This window comes from Thalassophryne amazonica, chromosome 19, assembly GCF_902500255.1.
Source record: "Thalassophryne amazonica chromosome 19, fThaAma1.1, whole genome shotgun sequence".
NCBI lineage: Eukaryota > Metazoa > Chordata > Actinopteri > Batrachoidiformes > Batrachoididae > Thalassophryne > Thalassophryne amazonica.
The window spans coordinates 21185884-21204755 of NC_047121.1; the positions used below are offsets into that span (position 1 = coordinate 21185884).

The window sequence follows — 18872 nt, forward strand, 5'->3', positions numbered from 1 at the left end:
TTATGGCGGACCATGAGGCACCTCAGGCGGGGAAAACAGGGAACCATCCAAGCTGTCTACAGTAAGGATGGGACTCTGTTGACCTCAACTGAGGAGGTAATTGGATGCTGGAAGGAACACTTTGAGGAACTCCTGCCTCAGAGCTGGAAACTAATGGAGGATTATCATTAATTTCCCTGGTGGACTTCACTGAGGTAGTCAAACAACTGCACAGTGGCAAGACTCTGGAGTTGATGAGATCCATCTAGAAATGGTGAAGGCTATGGGTGTGTCTTGGATGAGATGTCTCTTCAACATTGCATTGAGGTCTGGAGCAGTGCCTAAAAAGTGGCAAACTGGGGTGGTGGTCCCCATATTTAAAAAAAAAAGGACCAGGGAGTGTGTGCAATTTACAGAGACATCACACTACTCAGCCTCCCTGGTAAACTCTACTCCAGAGTGCTGGAAAGGAGGGTTTGGCTGATAGTCAAATCTCTTACAGAAGAGGAACAATACAGGTTCTGTCCTGGTCATGGAACAACCGACCAGCTTTTCATTCTTACAAGGATCCTGGGGGGTGCCTGGGAGTATGCCCATCCAGTCTACATGTGTTTTGTGGACTTGGAGAAGCCGTATGATCGGGTACCCCGGGAGATACTGTGGGAGGTGCTGTGGGAGTATGGAGTGAGGGGGTCCCTTTTCAGGGCCATCCAATCTCTGTACTCACAAACCGAGAGCTGTGTTCAGGTGCTCGGCAGCAAGTCAGACTCGTTTCCAGTGGGGGTTGGCCTCTGCCAGGGCAGCACCTTGTCAACAATCCTGTTTGTGATATTCATGGATAGGATTTCAAGGCGTTGTCGGGGGGAGGAGGGTTTCCAGTTTGGTGGGCTCAGGGTATCATCACTGCTTTTTGCAGATGATGTGGTCTTGTTGGCCTCATCGAACTGTGACCTCCAACACTCACTGGATCGGTTTGCAGCCAAGTGTGAACCAGCTGCGATGAGGATCAGCACATCTAAATCTGAGGCCATGGTTCTCAGCAGGAAACAGATGGATTGCCTACTCTGAGTGGGGAATGTGGTCTTGTCCCAAGTGAAGGAGTTCAAGTACCTCAAGGTCTTGTTCATGATTGGGGGGACAATGAAGCATGAGACTGGCAGGAGAATCAGCGCAGCAGGGGCGGTATTGCATTTACTCCACTGTACTGTTGTGATGAAAAGAGAGCTGAGTTAAAAGGTGAAGCTCTCGATCTACTGGTTAGTCTTTGTTCCTACTCTCACCTATGGTCATGAGGGTTGGGTCATGACCAAAAGAACTAGATCGCGGGTACAAGCGGCCAAAATGGGCTTCCTTAGGAGGGTGGCTGGTGTCTTTCTTAAAGATAGGGTGAGAATTTGCTGCTCCTTTGCATTGAAAGAAACCAGCTGGGGTGGTTCGGCATCTGGTAAGGATGCCCCCTGGGTGCCTTCCTATGTAGGTGTTCCAGGCACATCCATCTGGGAGGAGAATGCAGGGAAGACCCAGGATTAGGTGGAGAGATTATATCTCCACACTGGTCTGGGAACGCCTTGGGATCCCACGGTCAGAGGTGGTCAATGTGGCCTGGGAAAGGGAAGTCTGGGGTCCCCTACTGGGACTGTTGTCCCTGTGACCCATTCCCAAATAAGTAATTGAAGATGAGTGATGAGTGAGTGAGTTTTTTACCTTATTTGGTCTTTTTAACATTGTGCCACAGTGTGTTTGTTTGTACTCTGTTCTGTATTATTTTTAAAATGCCCACTACTTTATCACACCAAGCAGTGTATAGTACAGTGACATTAAAGTTGAAATTGAACTTCTAAAATAAACGTAATAAAAATAATCTTCAACTGTGGAAAACAGATTACATTTGACAAGGGAATAGTACAAACATTAGCAGCTTCCACTTTCTGAATATTTTCCATACTTCTACCATCTTCATATGCTACGGATAGATTTTTTAAATTAGCTTTTTTTAAATTACAAACACAATATATAAAATTAATTACACAATATATAAAATTAATAGCAAAAATGTTAACAACAGCAACAGAACTAATAATAATTTGCCATTATTGATCATTTTTTTCTGTCAACTCAATATATTTTCCCCATTAAAGGACATTCACCACACATATGATGATAGAAACTGATGGGTTATGTATTATGTTTCATCAGAGTGATGACTAAGATGATGTGTTAATTAGAGGATATTTGTGAAAATAATATTTTAAAATGATATGTTTATTTTCATAGTTTCTCCAGTTTGAACAATTGAGATCGTTATCTCACCTGAGAGTTCAAGCTTTGCTGTAAACTTCGCCACTGCTCGTTGAGATGACCCTGCTCCTCTGCAAATTGAATATTCTCATAGCGCCCCCAGTGGTCATCCTCAGCACAACAATACTGCAATGGCTGCATGACATAGTCCAGTGTTGCCTGGTGGGCAGACATCTCTGCTTGACACTCCTGACACAAGAAAAGCATTAAGCATATACAGTATGCTGAAAATCACATCAATAGAAACTACTGTTAAGGGACACCCCTCTACGTTTTTGTAATGTACGCTCCAAGAGCAGAGGAGCGCATGCGCGGACATACCCGGGCGCGGTCTGTATGCCATTGAGTTTGTAATCGATAAACTCTTGTGAACAGCTCTGCTTCTCGGCATTTTCTTACACAAATGCAAACATGACGTCAGAAATGGTAATTGCATCTATTAAACCGAACACTCCATTTTAATACAATAATTAAGTTAATGTAACTCAAATTTTTTAAAAAGTTATAGTCATTAATTTCCATTAATTAAACTAACTCAAAAATGTTGTCATAGCAACTCAGTTCCTTTTAGTGCATTTAAAATGTTGGGACATTTAAGTGTTGGTGATGTATTTCTATTGCATTCAATTCACTCATTTTAATTGAGTTTATACCATTATGAAAAACTGGAAGATCTTTTCATGGGCTGCCATTTAGCATTTTTCATTCAGTTGTCGTCCTTTTGGGGTTTTTTTTTAGAAAGTAGATTATTATCAACAAGTAAACCAAAGAATGCACCCAAAAATTTTATCCAAACTACAATGCAATTTTTTTTAGGTAGAAATTTGTCACTTTTTTTTATTGAAAAGCATAAACTAGATTTACTTAAGTTTAATTAACTATAAATTGTTCCGGTACTAAAACTTTAACAATAAAATTTTTGAAAATTATTTCATTTAAGTTGGCAAACTCAAATGGCTGAAGGCAATCGGTTTCCTCAAATGGTTTGAGTTCAACTAACTCATTGGGTTTTACAGTGCACCTGAGCAGGATTTTTATTGTCGTAAGGACATTTTTTGTTGCCACAAGCAGACCAAGGTAAGACAAGACTTTTTTTCAAGTTTAACAAGGATAACATAATGTGCTCAAAATTGATCTCCATCATATAGTGTAGGTAGTCCACCTGTGGCCGCCGTAACTTACACTTTTGTTCCTCTGACAACACCGCAGTAACAAATCTGCTTACATTTGCAGAGAAATTATGTAATCTAGAATACAATCCCCTTTACAAATGCACACTAGTGCAGAGAGGATTGAGGGAATGCATCATCTGCAACTTACGTGTTTGATATGGATTCATGGAAAATCTTTCTTTTCATCTGAGTGATGCCATAATGCAGTATATTGCAGGAGGAGGTGAGTGACAGTTAACTACCTTGGAACAGCTCAGCAGACCTTTCAGATCAGCGTTGGTAGGTGATGTTTGGATGAGTCTGCTTCGTTTCTCCTCTAGCCGAGTCTGTATAGCCTCAAGGAGGGTCTGCAGCTCCACCAAAGCCCCCTGCTGAGTCAATGTCTCCAACCACCTCTGAAGAAGATGACGAATAGTGAGATAATAACTGTGTAATAAGAGGAGAAACAGTTTCCTGCACTGTGAATCTCTCACCTGTCATCTAATGAGATGACGTCAAGTGTGGCAAGTCTTAAACACCTTTTGCTTTCTTCTTTTTTTGGGTGGGGGGAGGGTCATACTGTGTACCAAGTGCAAACTAACACAAAGTCCAGCCTAAGTGCCATCTTTTGACCACTTGCACTCCTGTGGACATGTTTAACCCGCAGATCAACTCAACAAAAATATAAACGCAACACTTTTGGTTTTGCTCCCATTTTGTATGAGATGAACTCAAAGATCTAAAACTTTTTCCACATACACAATATCACCATTTCCCTCAAATATTGTTCACAAACCAGTCTAAATCTGTGATAGTGAGCACTTCTCCTTTGCTGAGATAATCCATCCCACCTCACAGGTGTGCCATACCAAGATGCTGATTAGACACCATGATTAGTGCACAGGTGTGCCTTAGACTGCCCACAATAAAAGGCCACTCTGAAAGGTGCAGTTTTGTTTTATTGGGGGGGGATACCAGCAGTATCTGGTGTGACCACCATTTGCCTCATGCAGTGCAACACATCTCCTTCGCATCATCCATGAAGAGAACACCTCTCCAACGTGCCAAACGCCAGCAAATGTGAGCATTTGCCCACTCAAGTCGGTTACGATGACGAACTGGAGTCAGGTCGAGACCCTGATGAGGACAACGCGCATGCAGATGAGCTTCCCTGAGACGGTTTCTGACAGTTTGTGCAGAAATTCTTTGGTTATGCAAACCGATTGTTCCAGCAGCTGTCCGAGTGGCTGGTCTCAGACGATCTTGGAGGTGAACATGCTGGATGTGGAGGTCCTGGGCTGGTGTGGTTACACGTGGTCTGCGGTTGTAAGGCTGGTTGGATGTACTGACAAATTCTCTGAAATGCCTTTGGAGACGGCTTATGGTAGAGAAATGAACATTCAATACACGAGCAACAGCTCTGGTTGACATTCCTGCTGTCAGCATGCCAATTGCACGCTCCCTCAAATCTTGCGACATCTGTGGCATTGTGCTGTGTGATAAAACTGCACCTTTCAGAGTGGCCTTTTATTGTGGGCAGTCTAAGGCACACCTGTGCACTAATCATGGTGTCTAATCAGCATCTTGATATGGCACACCTGTGAGGTGAGATGGATTATCTCAGCAAAGGAGAAGTGCTCACTATCACAGATTTAGACTGGTTTGTGAACAATATTTGAGGGAAATGGTGATATTGTGTATGTGGAAAATGTTTTAGATCTTTGAGTTCATCTCATACAAAATGGGAGCAAAACCAAAAGTGTTGCGTTTATATTTTTGTTGAGTATATAAGGCCTTGAGTGATTTTCAATTTTTCAAGTTATTTTCATTTATATAGTGCCAAATCACAACAGAGTTGCCTCAAGGTGCTTCACACAAGTAAGGTCTAACCTTACTAACTGCCAGCAGCAGTGGTAAGGAAAAACTTCCTCTGAGGAAGAAACCTCCAGCAGACCAGACTCAAAGGGATGACCCTCTGCTTGGATCATGCTCCAGACATAAATCCAGAACAAATTTGCAAAACGAATATAGAGGAAATGCTGTTGGTGAACAGGACAGGTTGGTCTCCAGTACAAATACCACACCCATCTCTGGATGGAGTTACTCCTTAAACAGAGAGAAAAAAACAGAATCAGGCATCAGAAAGACAAGAAATACAGTATAATTTGTCAGCATTAAACAAGAAAAAACAGGAAATACTAAGGTGATCGCCGGCCACGAGCCCTAAGCTTCACTAAAAGACCCAGAATTTAGGTAAAGTTGAGGCCGCGGCATCATTCGTTTCCTAATAAAATGAATTAAAAGTGTAAAAAGCGTAGAACTAAACTATGCCAGTATGCTAGCCATATGAAAGGGGACATAAGTGCGTCTTAAGTCTGGATTGAAAGTCTCCACAGAATCTGACTGTTTTATTGATGTAGGGAGATCATTCCACAGAACAGGGGCACAATAAGAGAAAGCTCTATAACCCACAGACTTCTTATTCACCCTAGGGACACAAAGTAGTCCTGCACCCTGAGAACGCAAAGACCGGGCCGGTAGGTAAGGTTTAATTAGGTGAGCAAGGTTGGGAGGTGCCAGTCCGTGAACAATTTTATAGACTAGTAGCAGAACCTTAAAATCTGATCTCACAGGAACAGGAAGCCAGTGAAGGGATGCCAAAATGGGTGTAATGTGTTTGAATTTTCTGCTTGGTGTAAAAAGTCTGGCTGCAGCATTTTGAACCAGTTGGAGAGCCCTAATGCTGGACTGTGGTAAACCAGAAAATAAAACATTGCAGTAGTCCAATCTAGAAGAGATAAATGCATGGATCAGGGTCTCAGCATCAGCCATAGACAGGATGGGATGGATCTTTGCTATATTTTGCAGGTGGAAGAAAGCAGTCCTCGTAACATTTCTAATGTGGAGGTCAAATAATAGGCCTCAGGTGATGAGAATAGGTGACCTTACATCGTCTTCTCTGGTCCTTAACACAGGCACTCCGCAAGGCTATGTGCTTAGCCCAGAACCTCTTCACTCACTGCACACACGGTTGTACTGCCATTCACCCACAAACACAGTTGTGAAGTTTGCAGATGACACCACAGCAGTGGGTGTCATTTCAGATAATAATGAAACCCACGACAGAGAGGCGGTCCAGCGGCAAATTCAGTGGTGTTCAGTTAACAATCTGACGCTGCCCCCTCCCAGACTTGGACTCCATTTATGAGGGTCATGTCAAGAAAAGGGCCAAATCTGTCGCTGCGGACCCCAGTCATCCGGGCCACAGACTGTTTGTACCGCTTCCATCAGGCAAGCAGTACAGAAATATAAGGGTCACTACAAACAGACTGAGAGACAGTTTTTTTCCTAGGGCTGTTTGAGCTTTAGCCCTTGCCCCCACTCCCGTTGCTTTTCATATACACCCCACCACTCTGTAGTTATTGACACACACACACACACACACACACGTACACACACACACACACACACGTACACACATACACACACACGTACACACATACACACACACTTTTTCAGGGACTGTAATCATGCATTCAGTATACCTGGCCTGCTTTATTTATTTACAGGGTCTGCAACTCCTGGCACATTGCACTTTATTTATTGAACTGTCATGCACACAGCACTTTTATATATAGAGCTGCTATGCATACAGCACTTTTTTCTCTGCCTACTGTATTCTCTGTGTATATAGTTGAATGTGTATTTTTGTCTTTTGTCTTAAATTATTGTATGACGTATTACGCTAGACAAGGTGAAGCTGCAACTTAAATTTTGTTGAATTTTATTCAATGACAATAAAAGGCATCTTAAAGGACAATGTAGGATCAAAAATCACCCCGAGGCTCCTCACTTTGTCCATGTGATGTATGACACCTAAGCCTAGGCTAAGCGTTAATTCGTCAAATTGATGCCGATGTCTCACTGGACAAAGAAACATCATTTCAGTCTTATCAGAGTTTAAAAGAAGGAAGCTTCTAGACATCCATCTTCTCACTGATGCAAGGCAGTCTTCTAAGGATTTTATGTGGATAAGATTATCAGCAGTTATCGGCATGTATAACTGAGTATCATCAGCATAGCAGTGAAAGGTAATCCCAAAGCACCGCAATATGTGCTCAAGGGGTGCTATGTAAAGGAAGAAAAGCAGGGTGCCTAAGACAAACCTCTGTGGAACCCCTTGACTGCCACCCAATCCTCTCTGCACCCGACCCCCATGGCCCCCTCTGCAGGTGGTGAACCCACAGGAGGGCGGGCCCACGTCACTCTTTCGGGCTGAGCCTGGCTGGGCCCCATGGGCTAAGGCCCAACCACCAGGCGCTCACGCGCGAGCCCCAACCCCAGGCCTGGCTCCAGGGTGGGACCCCGGCTCCGCCATATCGGGCGACCTCGCGGTCCTTGATCTTTTACTACTTTGTTGGTAGGTGGGACCCCAGAGGCAGCTGACAGGTACCGGCAGGCCAAGCGTGCCGCAGCCCGTGCAGTCGCAGAGGCAAAAACTTGGGTCTGGGAGGAGTTCGGGGAGGCTATGGAGGAGGACTATCGGTCGGCCTTGAAGAGATTCTGGCAAACCGTCCGACGCCTCAGGAGGCGGAAGCAGCTCTCCACCAGCACTGTTTACGGCGCGGGTGGGGAGCTGTTGACCCTGACTGGGGATGTTGTCGGGCGGTGGAAGGAGTACTTCGAGGATCTCCTCAATCCCATCGTCACGACCGTGTCCCTCGGCGCACCCTGTGGGGAGTGCTCCGGGAGTACGGGGTCCGGGGTCCTTTGCTAAGGGCTATCCGGTCCCTGTACGACCGCAGCAGGAGCTTGGTTCGCATTACCGGTAGTAAGTAAAACCTGTTTCCAGTGCACGTTGGCCTCCGCCAGGGCTGCCCTTTGTCACCGGTTCTGTTCATTATTTTTATGGACAGAATTTCTAGGCGCAGCCAGGGTGTAGAGGGGTCTGGTTTGGGAACCACAGAATCTCGTCTCTGCTGTCTGCGGACAATGTGGTTCTGTTGGCTTCGTCAAATCAGGACCTTCAGCGTGCACTGGGGCGGTTTGCAGCTGAAGCGTCCGGGATGAAAATCAGCACCTCCAAATCCGAGGCCATGGTTCTCGACTGGAAAAAGGTGCTTTGCCCTCTTCAGGTCGGTGGAGTGTCCTTGCCTCAAGTGGAGGAGTTTAAGTATCTCGTGGTCTTGTTCACGAGTGAGGGACGGATGGAGCGTGAGATCGATAGACGGATCGGTGCAGCATCTGCAGTGATGCGGTCGCTGTATCGGACCGTCATGGTGAAGAGAGAGCTGAGTAGGGGGCAAAGCTCTCGATTTACCGATCGATCTACGTTCTGATCCTCACCTATGGTCATGAGATTTGGCTCATGACCGAAAGAACGAGATCGCGAGTACAAGCGGCCGAGATGAGTTTCCTCCGCAGGGTGGCTGGGCGCTCCCTTAGAGATAGGGTGAGGAGCTCGGTCACTCGGGAGGAGCTCGGAGTCGGGCCGCTGCTCCTCCACGTCGAAAGGAGTCAGTTGAGGTGGCTCGGGCATCTTTTCTGGATGCCCCCTGGACGCCTCGCTGGAGAGGTGTTCCGGGCACGTCCCACTGGGAGGAGTTCCCGGGGAAGACCCAGGACACGCTGGAGGGACTACATCTCTCGGCTGGCTTGGGAATGCCTTGGGGTTCCCCTGGAGGAGCTGAAGGAGGTGTGTGTGGATCAGGAGGTCTGGGCGGCTTTGCTTGAGCTGCTGCCCCCGCGACCCGACTCCGGATGAAGCGTAAGAAAATGGATGGATGGATAGGGTCAAGATTAGGTTTCTTAAATAATGGCTTAATCACTGCAGATTTGAGACATTTAGGAACAGATCCAGAAGTTAAAGGAAGATTAATAATTTCCAGCCCAGTCAGCCCAGGAGTGGGCCACAGGTCCTTAAACAGTTTTGTTGGTATAGGATCAAATAACATGTCGTGCTTTTTGTTGACATTACGAGTTTCGTCAGCATGCCGAGAGAGATACTCTCAAATTCTGTAAATCTAGGTAATACCTCAGTAATGGTGCCCACCTCAATAGCAGGGAGTAGTGGTTGGGTTAAGGCATGCTGGGATATGTTTAACATCATGTCTTCTATTTTCTTCTCAAAGTAGTCCAGGAAATCTTGTGCTGTAAAAGGAGCGTGGACGACAGGTGGCAAACTAATATGGTTGATTTTTATTCTTCTGACCTTGGCAATGCATAATATCCTGAGCAGAGTGGAGAATCTGATGCTCAAATGAGTTATTATATATTTGTGACCCCCAACAGCTAATAAGCTAAACGTAGATTTATAAATTAGAGCAACACCCCAGCCTTGCTTTGCACTACAAGGGATGTGACTAACTGTATATGCTCATGGGCAGGCCTCATTTAAGGGGAGGACAGTTTTTGGTTTAAGCCAGATTTCACATAACCCAATCATATCTAAGTGATGATCAATAATTAGATCATTAAGCAACAATGATTTAGAGGATAGTGATCTTATGTTAATGAGACTCAGACTAAGGACCTCAGTGGGGTTGACAGTTGGACTGTTTGGGTTTAGGCGTGGTTCCAGAGTAGCATATATAAGATGCCTAGAAGTAGGTTTAGGTTTGAGACATTCCACATGAGTTGTAGGTAGCAGACACAAAATCTTTGATAATGCTGGAAAAACCATTGGGACATCCTCAATTTCAACATCATCCAATGTAGTAACAGGTATTAAGTTTGCAAAGCATATCCCTCTATGATTTTTATGGACATGTCTACGGAAGCAGGCCACAGTCTCAACTTGTTGAAATTCCAACCCTGGCAGATGAGCTGTGCTATCACCATAGTTGGATTTTCTGCACTAATTTCCCCGCTAAGCTAATGGATTCCACACCTACATTTGAAGAGACCCAGACAGGAGGAAGAATCATTTTCTCACCAATATCAGAGAGAAGAGTCCTTTCAGGTGCACAGTGAGGATAATTCAAAATAATTGGTGAGACAGACTGTCGCATTTATATTTTGGAATACCATGTGGGGCCAGAGACAAAAAAAAAAGGTGAATATTAAGGTGCCAACCTAGACTCATTGTATAGGGTCACAATATTTTTAAGTAGTTATTACATATTTGACTCAAAATAGTGTAAATTGTGAGTGCCTAGATCTTACTTTGTCACCTTTAATTTAAGGTAAACCCCAAACTATATTCCAGTCCTTATTCTACTGTTCAAAAATATGTTTTTGTTCACCTGATTTAGAATATCATCTAGATCTAAATTAAAATACACATATGGATCGGCAGTCGTGAGATTCTGAATATCTTTGATCCTGCTTACTAACCTTTGATTTTGATCACAAATATTTGATCCTGAACTTTAAACCTGATTCTTAACCTTTGAGCTTGATATTTGATCCTGATCATTCACCATTGATCCTTAAAGGTAATCATAAATGCTGACCATTGAAACTAATCACTACTTATATTCCTTACTTACATTCCTGATTGCTGATATTTGATTGTGACCATGAATATTTAATCCTGAACATTAATCTTGATTGATGACCTTTGATCTTGATCACTCATGTTTGATCCTGATCATCATTTTTGATTCTGATTGCAGAGTCCTTTGATTGAAGTTATGTATTGTTCTGTTCTCTGGTCTCTGACATTCTTTATGAGGCCAGCTGCAGATGGAAAGAAGCTGTTTTTGTGTCTTGAGGTTTTGGTCTTGATGGACCCCAGCCTCCTGACAGAGGTGAGGTTGACAAAAAGTTTGTCTGAGGGGAATGAGCCACAATCTTCAGTGCTTGCCTCAGGGCCCTGGAGGCATAAAGGTCCTGTAGGGATGGCAGCTTGCAGTCGATCACCTTCTCTGCTGCATGGATGCATACAAGACGGTGATGGAAGAGAAGAGGGTAGCATCAATGATGGCAATGTAGAAATTGTACCATCATTGTTTTTTGGCAGGTTGAACATTCTTTGTTGTGCTCTCTTGGCGAGAGAGCTGACGTTCAGCTTTGGACAAGTCTTGGGTGTTGGTAATCCTCAGGAAGTAGAAGGACTCCACAATGGTGACTGGGGAGTCACACAGGTTGATGGAAATGGTAAGAACTAAGTTGTTTCTGAAGTCAACAACCGTCTCCACTGTCTTGAGGGTGTTAAGCTCTAGATTGTTCTGTCTGCACCAGGACACAAGGTGATCGATCTTCCATGTGTAGGCAGACCTGTTTCCATTTGAGATGAGTCCAGTGAGGGCTGTATCATCCGCAAACTTCAGGAGCTTCACAGACTGGTGACTGGAGGTGGACTTGGTGGTGGATGGTGTACAGGGAGAAGAATAGAGGAAAAACAACACAGCCTTGGGAGGGTCCAGTGCTGTTGGACCATGTGTCGGAGACATGTCCCCCCAGCATCACATGATGCCTCCTGTTAGACAGGAAGTCAGTGATCCACCTGCAGGTGGAGTCAGGCACACCAAGCTGAGAGAGCTTGGCCTACAGCCCAGCTGGGATGATTGTATTGAAAACAGAACTGAAGTCCACAAACAAAATACTGGCATAGGTTCCTTGGGAGTCCAGATGCTGAAGGATGAAGTGGAGGACCATGTTAATAGCACTGTCTACACACCTGTTTTCTCTGTTGGTGAACTGCAGGGAATCCTGGAGTGGGTCAGAGATGGCCTTGAGGTATGTGAGGACAAGGCACTCAAAGGTTTTCATCATCACAGAGGTCAGGGTGGTGGGTCTGTAGTGATTAAGTCCTCTGGTTCTTTATTTTTTGGGGATGGGGATGGTGGTGGAGGTCTTGAAGCATGCTGGCACCTGGCATGTCTCCAGTGAGGTGTTGAAGATGTCTGTGAGCACCAGAGACAGTGTGGTGGGGGGAGCAGACCCCATTTGGGGTGGGAGAAGAGGTACTGATGGGTTGGAGCTGGTGATCATGGAGGAATGGTATACAGACTGTCCAATTGTTTTCCAAATCTGTAGCAGAACGCATTCAGCTTGTTGGCCAGATCACAGTCATTTACGTTTGTAGTTGGTGATCTGTCTGAGCCCCTTCAAAACAGAAGGAGAGTCATTTGCTGAGAACTGGTGTTGAAGTTTCTCAGCATACAGCCATTTAGCTTCCCTAACCACCTTCCCAAACCTATACTCTGACTCTTTAAACCTGACTTTGTCCCTATTCCTGAAAGCCTCCTCCTTCTGCAGCCTCAACTGTCTGAGTTTAGGATTAAACCAGGGTTTGTCATTGTTCTTTTTTATTTATTTAACCATGTTAGTCCCACTGAGATCGAGACCTCTTTTGCAAGGGAGACCTGGACAATTATAAAGTTTCCAATTCACCTGACCTGCATGTCTTTAAATGTAGGAGGAATTCGGCGCAAACCCACGGAAACACAGGGACAGAACATGCAACCTCCACACAGAAACGCCACAGGTGGGAATGAAACCCATTACCTTCTTGCTGTGAGGCAACAGTGCTAATCACTAAGCCACAGTGCTGCCCAGTACCTCACCGTGGTGCCTGATGGTATCCAGCAGTCCTCACAGAAGCTGATGTATGAGGTCACAGCATCTGTGTTCTCATCCAGACTGTTGGTGGCAGTCTTGAACACATCCCAGTCTGTGTATTCCAAACATGCCTATAGATCCTCCACAGCCTCACTGCTCCACTGTTTTGTTGTCCTCAGTACAGATTTGCAAAGTTTTAGTTTCTGCCTGGCAAGAATCAGGTGGACCATGGCATGGTCAGAGTGGCCCAGTATGGCACAGGGCACGACATGATAAGCATTTTTCATAGCTGTGTAACCGTGATCTAGAGTTCTCTCCTCTCTGGCCAGACATTTAATAAGGTGTCTATATTTGGGGAGTTCATGAGAGAAGTTACCATTGTTAAAGAAACCGAGGACAATAACTAAAGAGTCCCATTTTGTTTAAGTATTTACACAAATTTCAAAATTAAGTGCTTCAGTGGAGATAAACTTTCTTTCTGCTTTGGTAAGTTACAAAATCCTCACCTTATGCAGAGCTTGTTGGATGACAGGAACACGGTCGAGCAGAGTGAACCAGTCTAGCTCAATCTGTCTGAGCTGGATGTGAACTGGGCACATTTCCTGATCTGATCTCTGGGATGGAGAACTTGCTTGGTCTTCTGAATATCTGGAGTTGTTGTTTGCATCTCTCAGCTGGTTATCGACAGCAACCAGTGCCGCCTTCAGTTTAGAATTGACCTCCAAGTCTTTGGTAAAGTCCTGTTGTAAGAACACACTCCTGTTCTAGCAACACACTTTTAAAGCAAGCAAGCATGACCAAGGCACAGTTAGTGATTTTGCTATAAATGATTCAGTAACTACATCAGGGACTCAAAGTACGAAATGTTAAAACAACCTATGGCAATTTAAAGTATTTCCATTTTGTGGAAGTTATACAGAAATAGCTGCAGACTGCATGGACAAATGTTTATTTCTCTTTATAACTCACCACAAACTGATCATAGTCCTCACGCATCTGGTCTAGACCTCTGGTCTCACTGCTTAAAACCATGACTCGACTCCATCTGTCAATCAACTGTCTGGCTCCACTCATCCAGGCAATCAGTCGAACAGAGTCGTGATAAAACCTGTTTGTTAAAATTCAATTATATTATTATTTTAATTCAAAACGTTTCCCCAAATGGTTTGTGGCAATATACCCAAAACATTTTGGAATGTTGCCACAAAACATTTTCCCTATCATATTCAAAGTGTTTCGGAGACTCTACTGCCACAAAACATTTGGGAAATGTTGAAACAAAACTTTTTCCACAACATTTTCAAAATGTTTTGGAGAGTCTACAATTTAATGATTTCAAAATGTTTACCCAAAATGTTTTGGGTATATTGCCACAAAAAAGTTTGGAAATGTGGCCACAAGCATTTTCCGAAACATCTACAAAATGCTTTGGAGAGTCTACACTTTAATGCTTTCTTAATGTTTTCCCAAAATGTTTTGTGTATATTGCCACAAAACATTTTGAAAATGTTGCCACAAAACATTTTCAAAATGTTCCGGAGAGTCTGCACTTTAATGTTTTCAAAACATTTCCCCAAAATATTTTGGGTATATTGCCAGAAAACATTTTGGAAACATTGCCACAAAACAGTTTCCAAAACATTTTCAAAATGCTTTGGACAGTCTACATTTGAATGTTGTCAAAATGTTTCCCCGCCACAAAACATTTTGGAAACATTGCCACAAAACATTTTCAAAATGTTTTGGAGAGTCTACACTTTCATATTTTCAAGATGTTTGCTCAAAATGTTTGGGGTATATTGCCACAAAACATTTTCCAAAATATTTTCAAAATGTTTTGGAGAGTCTACACTTCCATGTCTTCAAGATGTTTGCTCAAAATGTTTGGGGTATATTGCCACAAAACGTTTTCCAAAATATTTTCAAAATGTTTTGGAGAGTCTACACTTCCATGTTTTCAAGATGTTTCCTCAAAACATTTTGGAAACATTGCCACAAAACATTTTCAAAATTTTTTGTAGAGTCTACACTTTAATGTTTTCAAAACATGTCCCCAAAATGTTTTGTGTATGTTGCCACGAAACATTTTGAAAATGTTGCCACCAGTGTTGCCACAGTTACTTTGAAAAAGTAATCCAATTACCGATTACTCCTTGAAAAAGTAACTTAGTTACTTTCTGATTACGCAATTGGAAAAGTAACTAAGTTAGATTCCTAGTTACTTTTTTAGTTACTTTCCCCAACTGCTGACAACAACCCTCTGCCACCTCAACATGACAATGATACCTGTTTTGCCAAAACTCACTTCATAGTCACCCTGTCTTGGCTTCAGTGAAAATAAATACTTGTTTTATAAAAAGTATAATAAAGACCTCTTTCTTGACCTCATATTTAACTGCTGACAGCACTGTAACAGTAAAACTTGCAATTTCTAACCTACATTGTTTATAAATGTAACTATTAAATTCATTCTAACATTTTTCTAACATTTCAATTCTCTATAAACATTTTACTTGTCGAAATTATTATTATTTTAAGTAGTATTAGTAGTTGTAGTAAAAAAAAAAAAGGCTTCAAAACCGGACCTTTAATCTAGGGGTGTTGTGTGTGTGTGGGGGGGGGGGGGACATCCCTGCCCCACGCCCCCATTCCATCTGGATTCGCCCCTGCTTTGGCGTTTGAGCACAAAGAATGGATAACATTTATTTATGCAGAAAACATGACCAGATTTACAGGTAAGAAGGTTTTATTGCATTTTCACATCATATGGTCCTCAGAAAGAGAGTTTATGTGCATTTGAGTGGAAAATAGTGTTAGTTGTTGACGCGTCGCGGAGGATCAGCTGTTTTTAGCAGCAGATACGGAGCAGCTCAGAGAAAAAAAAGCATAAAAATGTCTTTGTAAAGCTCAGTGCAGGTGTGCTGTTGTCACTGTGCTTTAAGAGGTGAGGACGAGTTGTAGCTGTTGCAGAAAACCGTGGATGAAAAGTTCACAGCTCGCTTAAAGTGTGTAGTTCAGTCGAACCCCGACCTCCTGCCCACAGATCAAGTTTAATGCTGCTATCGACCCATAATGCAAAAATAATAGTAACGCACAGTGACTTGGAGAAGTAACTTTAATCTGATTACTGATTTGGAAAGATTAACGCGTTAGATTACTCGTTACTAAAAAAAGTGGTCAGATTAGAGTAACCGGCATCACTGGTTGCCACAAAACATTTTCCAAAACATTTTCAAAATGCTTTGGACAGTCTACATTTGAATGTTGTCAAAATGTTTCCCCAAAATGTTTTGGGAATATTGCCACAAAACATTTTGGAAATGGTGCCACAAAATAGTTTCCAAACCATTTTCAAAATGTTTTGGAGACACTGTTTTCAAAATGTTTCCCCAAAATGTTTTGGGAATACTGCCACAAAACATTTTGGAAATGTTGCCACAAAACATTTTCCAAACCATTTTCAAAATGTTATGGAGATTCTACATTTCAATGTTGCCAAAACATTTCCCCAAAATGTTTTGTGGTAATATACCCAAAACATTTTGGAAACACTGCCACAAAACATTTTCCAAAATACGAGGTCTATTAGAAAAGAAACCGACCTTTTTATTTTTTTCAAAAACTATATGGATTTGAATCACGTGCGATTACGTCAGACAAGCTTGAACCCTCGTGCGCATGCGTGAGTTTTTTCACGCCTGTCGGTTGCGTTATTCGCCTGTGGGCAGGCTTTGAGTGAGCACTGGTCCACCCCCCTTGTCGGAATTCCTTTGTGTGACTTCTTCCTGAGAGACTGGCGCTTTGCTTGATCAAAATTTTTTCAGAAACTGTGAGACACATCCAAGTGGATACCATTCGAGAAATTCAGACAGTTTTCGGTGAAAATTTTAACGGCTGATGAGAGATTATGGAGTGTTACTGTCGCTTTAAGGACTGCCCACAGAGCCGGACGGCGCGCCGCACCCCGAGCCACCGTCATCAGCCTGTTTTGAGCTGAAAACTTCCAAATTTAAGCCTCTGTTGACCCAGGACGTCGTGAGAGAACAGAGAAGTTTCAGAAGAGCTCGGGATCAGCAGTTTATCCGGACATTCCACTGTTAAAGGAGATTTTGTGATGAAAGACGTGCAGACGGATTCACACGTCGGCACCCAGCCGCTCATGGCCCAGCGCATAGCAAAACACCTCCGTGTTGGTAACCATTCGTAAGATTCAGGCGGTTTTCGATGGCTTTCAGTCGAGTGAGTATCCGAGAAATTGTTTAACAGCTGGGCATGTTCAAACTTGTCCTGTAATGCTTCCAACAGAGGTGTTTTTCTGTGGCGCTGCGCAATGAGCGGCTGGGTGCCGACGCACGAATCCGTCCGCACGTCTTTCATTACAAAATCTCCTTTAACAGTGGAATGTCAGGATAAACTGCTGATCCCGAGCTCTTCTGAAACTTCTCTGTTCTCTCACGACGTCCTGGCTTAAATTTGGAAGTTTTCAGCTCGAAACAGGCTGACGACGGTGGCTCGGGGCTCCGTGGGCAGTCCTTAAAGCGACAGTAACACTCCATAATCTCTCATCAGCCGTTAAAATTTTCACCGAAAACCGTCTGAATTTCTAGAATGGTGTCCACTTGGATGTGCCTTACAGTTTCAGAAAAAAATTTGATCAAGCAAAACGCCAGTCTCTCAGGAAGAAGTCAGACAAAGGAATTCCGACGAGGGGGGTGGACCAGTGCTCACTCAAAGCCTGCCCACAGGCGAATGACGCAACCGACAGGCGTGAAAAAACTCACGCATGCGCACGAGGGTTCAAGCTTGTCTGACGCAATCACACGTGATTCAAATCCATATAGTTTTTGAAAAAATAAAAAGGTCGGTTTCTTTTCTAATAGACCTCGTATTTTCAAAATGTTTCGGAAAGTCTACACTATTTTTTTTTCAAAATGTTTCCCCAAAATGTTTTACCAACTAAATCAAAATGTTTTAAGATGTTTTCAACACATCAAATTGTTTCCTGGGTTGTCACTTATTACTGTTATGAAGAATTGTCCTCTCACCGCTTCTTCAGTTTCCTGTTCCTGTCATTGTTGATGCGATGAAGCTCCACCCTCCTGTGAAGGGATCTCCACCGTGCCTCCAGGTCATGCGTGGCCACACCTACTCCTCTACAGCCCATGTTCTGCAACTCCTGACCTTCCTCCAGCATCTGACTGAACGGTGCCTTGCTCCTCTCCAGAACATCATCCAGTTCCTGGCACAGACACAAAATGAATGTTCTCCAGCAGAACAACGTACATCCAGTCCTCTGGCTATTCTTCAAAAAAGCATCACTATCAACTCAAAATGAAAGTCAACCGAGTTGTCATACCTCTACTTTTCAGAAAACGTTACAGTGACTCATTAATGATATTTAAAAGTGACCTCATCACCTTCAGTTGCACTTTGTCAACTGTTTCTCTCATGATTTAATATTAAACTGATATCAGAACTCTGTTATTGTTATTTTTATTTATGTACCACATTGGTTTAGTCGCTGAGGGCACAGGAGGACATGTCAAATTAAGTCTGGGACCATGTACTGGTGCTACACTGTGCCACATCCACCACACCACTGAATCACATTGGGTCCTGGTTGACAACCACTCAGGCTGACAACCGATTCATCCCCAACATCTCTAAAATAACCATCTATGTGAGACAGCCAGGTGAAGTGCGGGCGTCTCTTTGGCCTTCTCCGGCTACTATGGTCCTCAACACTTAGGCATCTATGTGCTGGATCATGCATGACCAAAATGTCAAAGCTGACACTTTCTCACAATGCAAGTGATACTTCTGAGCTTAGTGCTCTGAAGTGTTTACGGTGTTCTACAAGGCTACTTTTACCACCACTTACACCAAATTTCAGGCCGTAATTCGGCAACCAAATATTTCTTGCAGCAAAAACATAAA

General features: G+C 43.4%; 1 protein-coding gene across 1 annotated transcript in view; it reads right to left on the minus strand.

The window, feature by feature from the left end:
- Nucleotides 1-18872, minus strand: part of syne2b (spectrin repeat containing, nuclear envelope 2b) — a 498820-nt gene that overhangs the window by 149494 nt on the left and 330454 nt on the right. Inside the window, 5 exon segments of the mRNA XM_034159894.1 lie at nucleotides 2290-2466; nucleotides 3692-3844; nucleotides 13442-13675; nucleotides 13905-14043; nucleotides 17981-18174. Coding sequence (XP_034015785.1) covers nucleotides 2290-2466; nucleotides 3692-3844; nucleotides 13442-13675; nucleotides 13905-14043; nucleotides 17981-18174 — 897 coding nt within the window.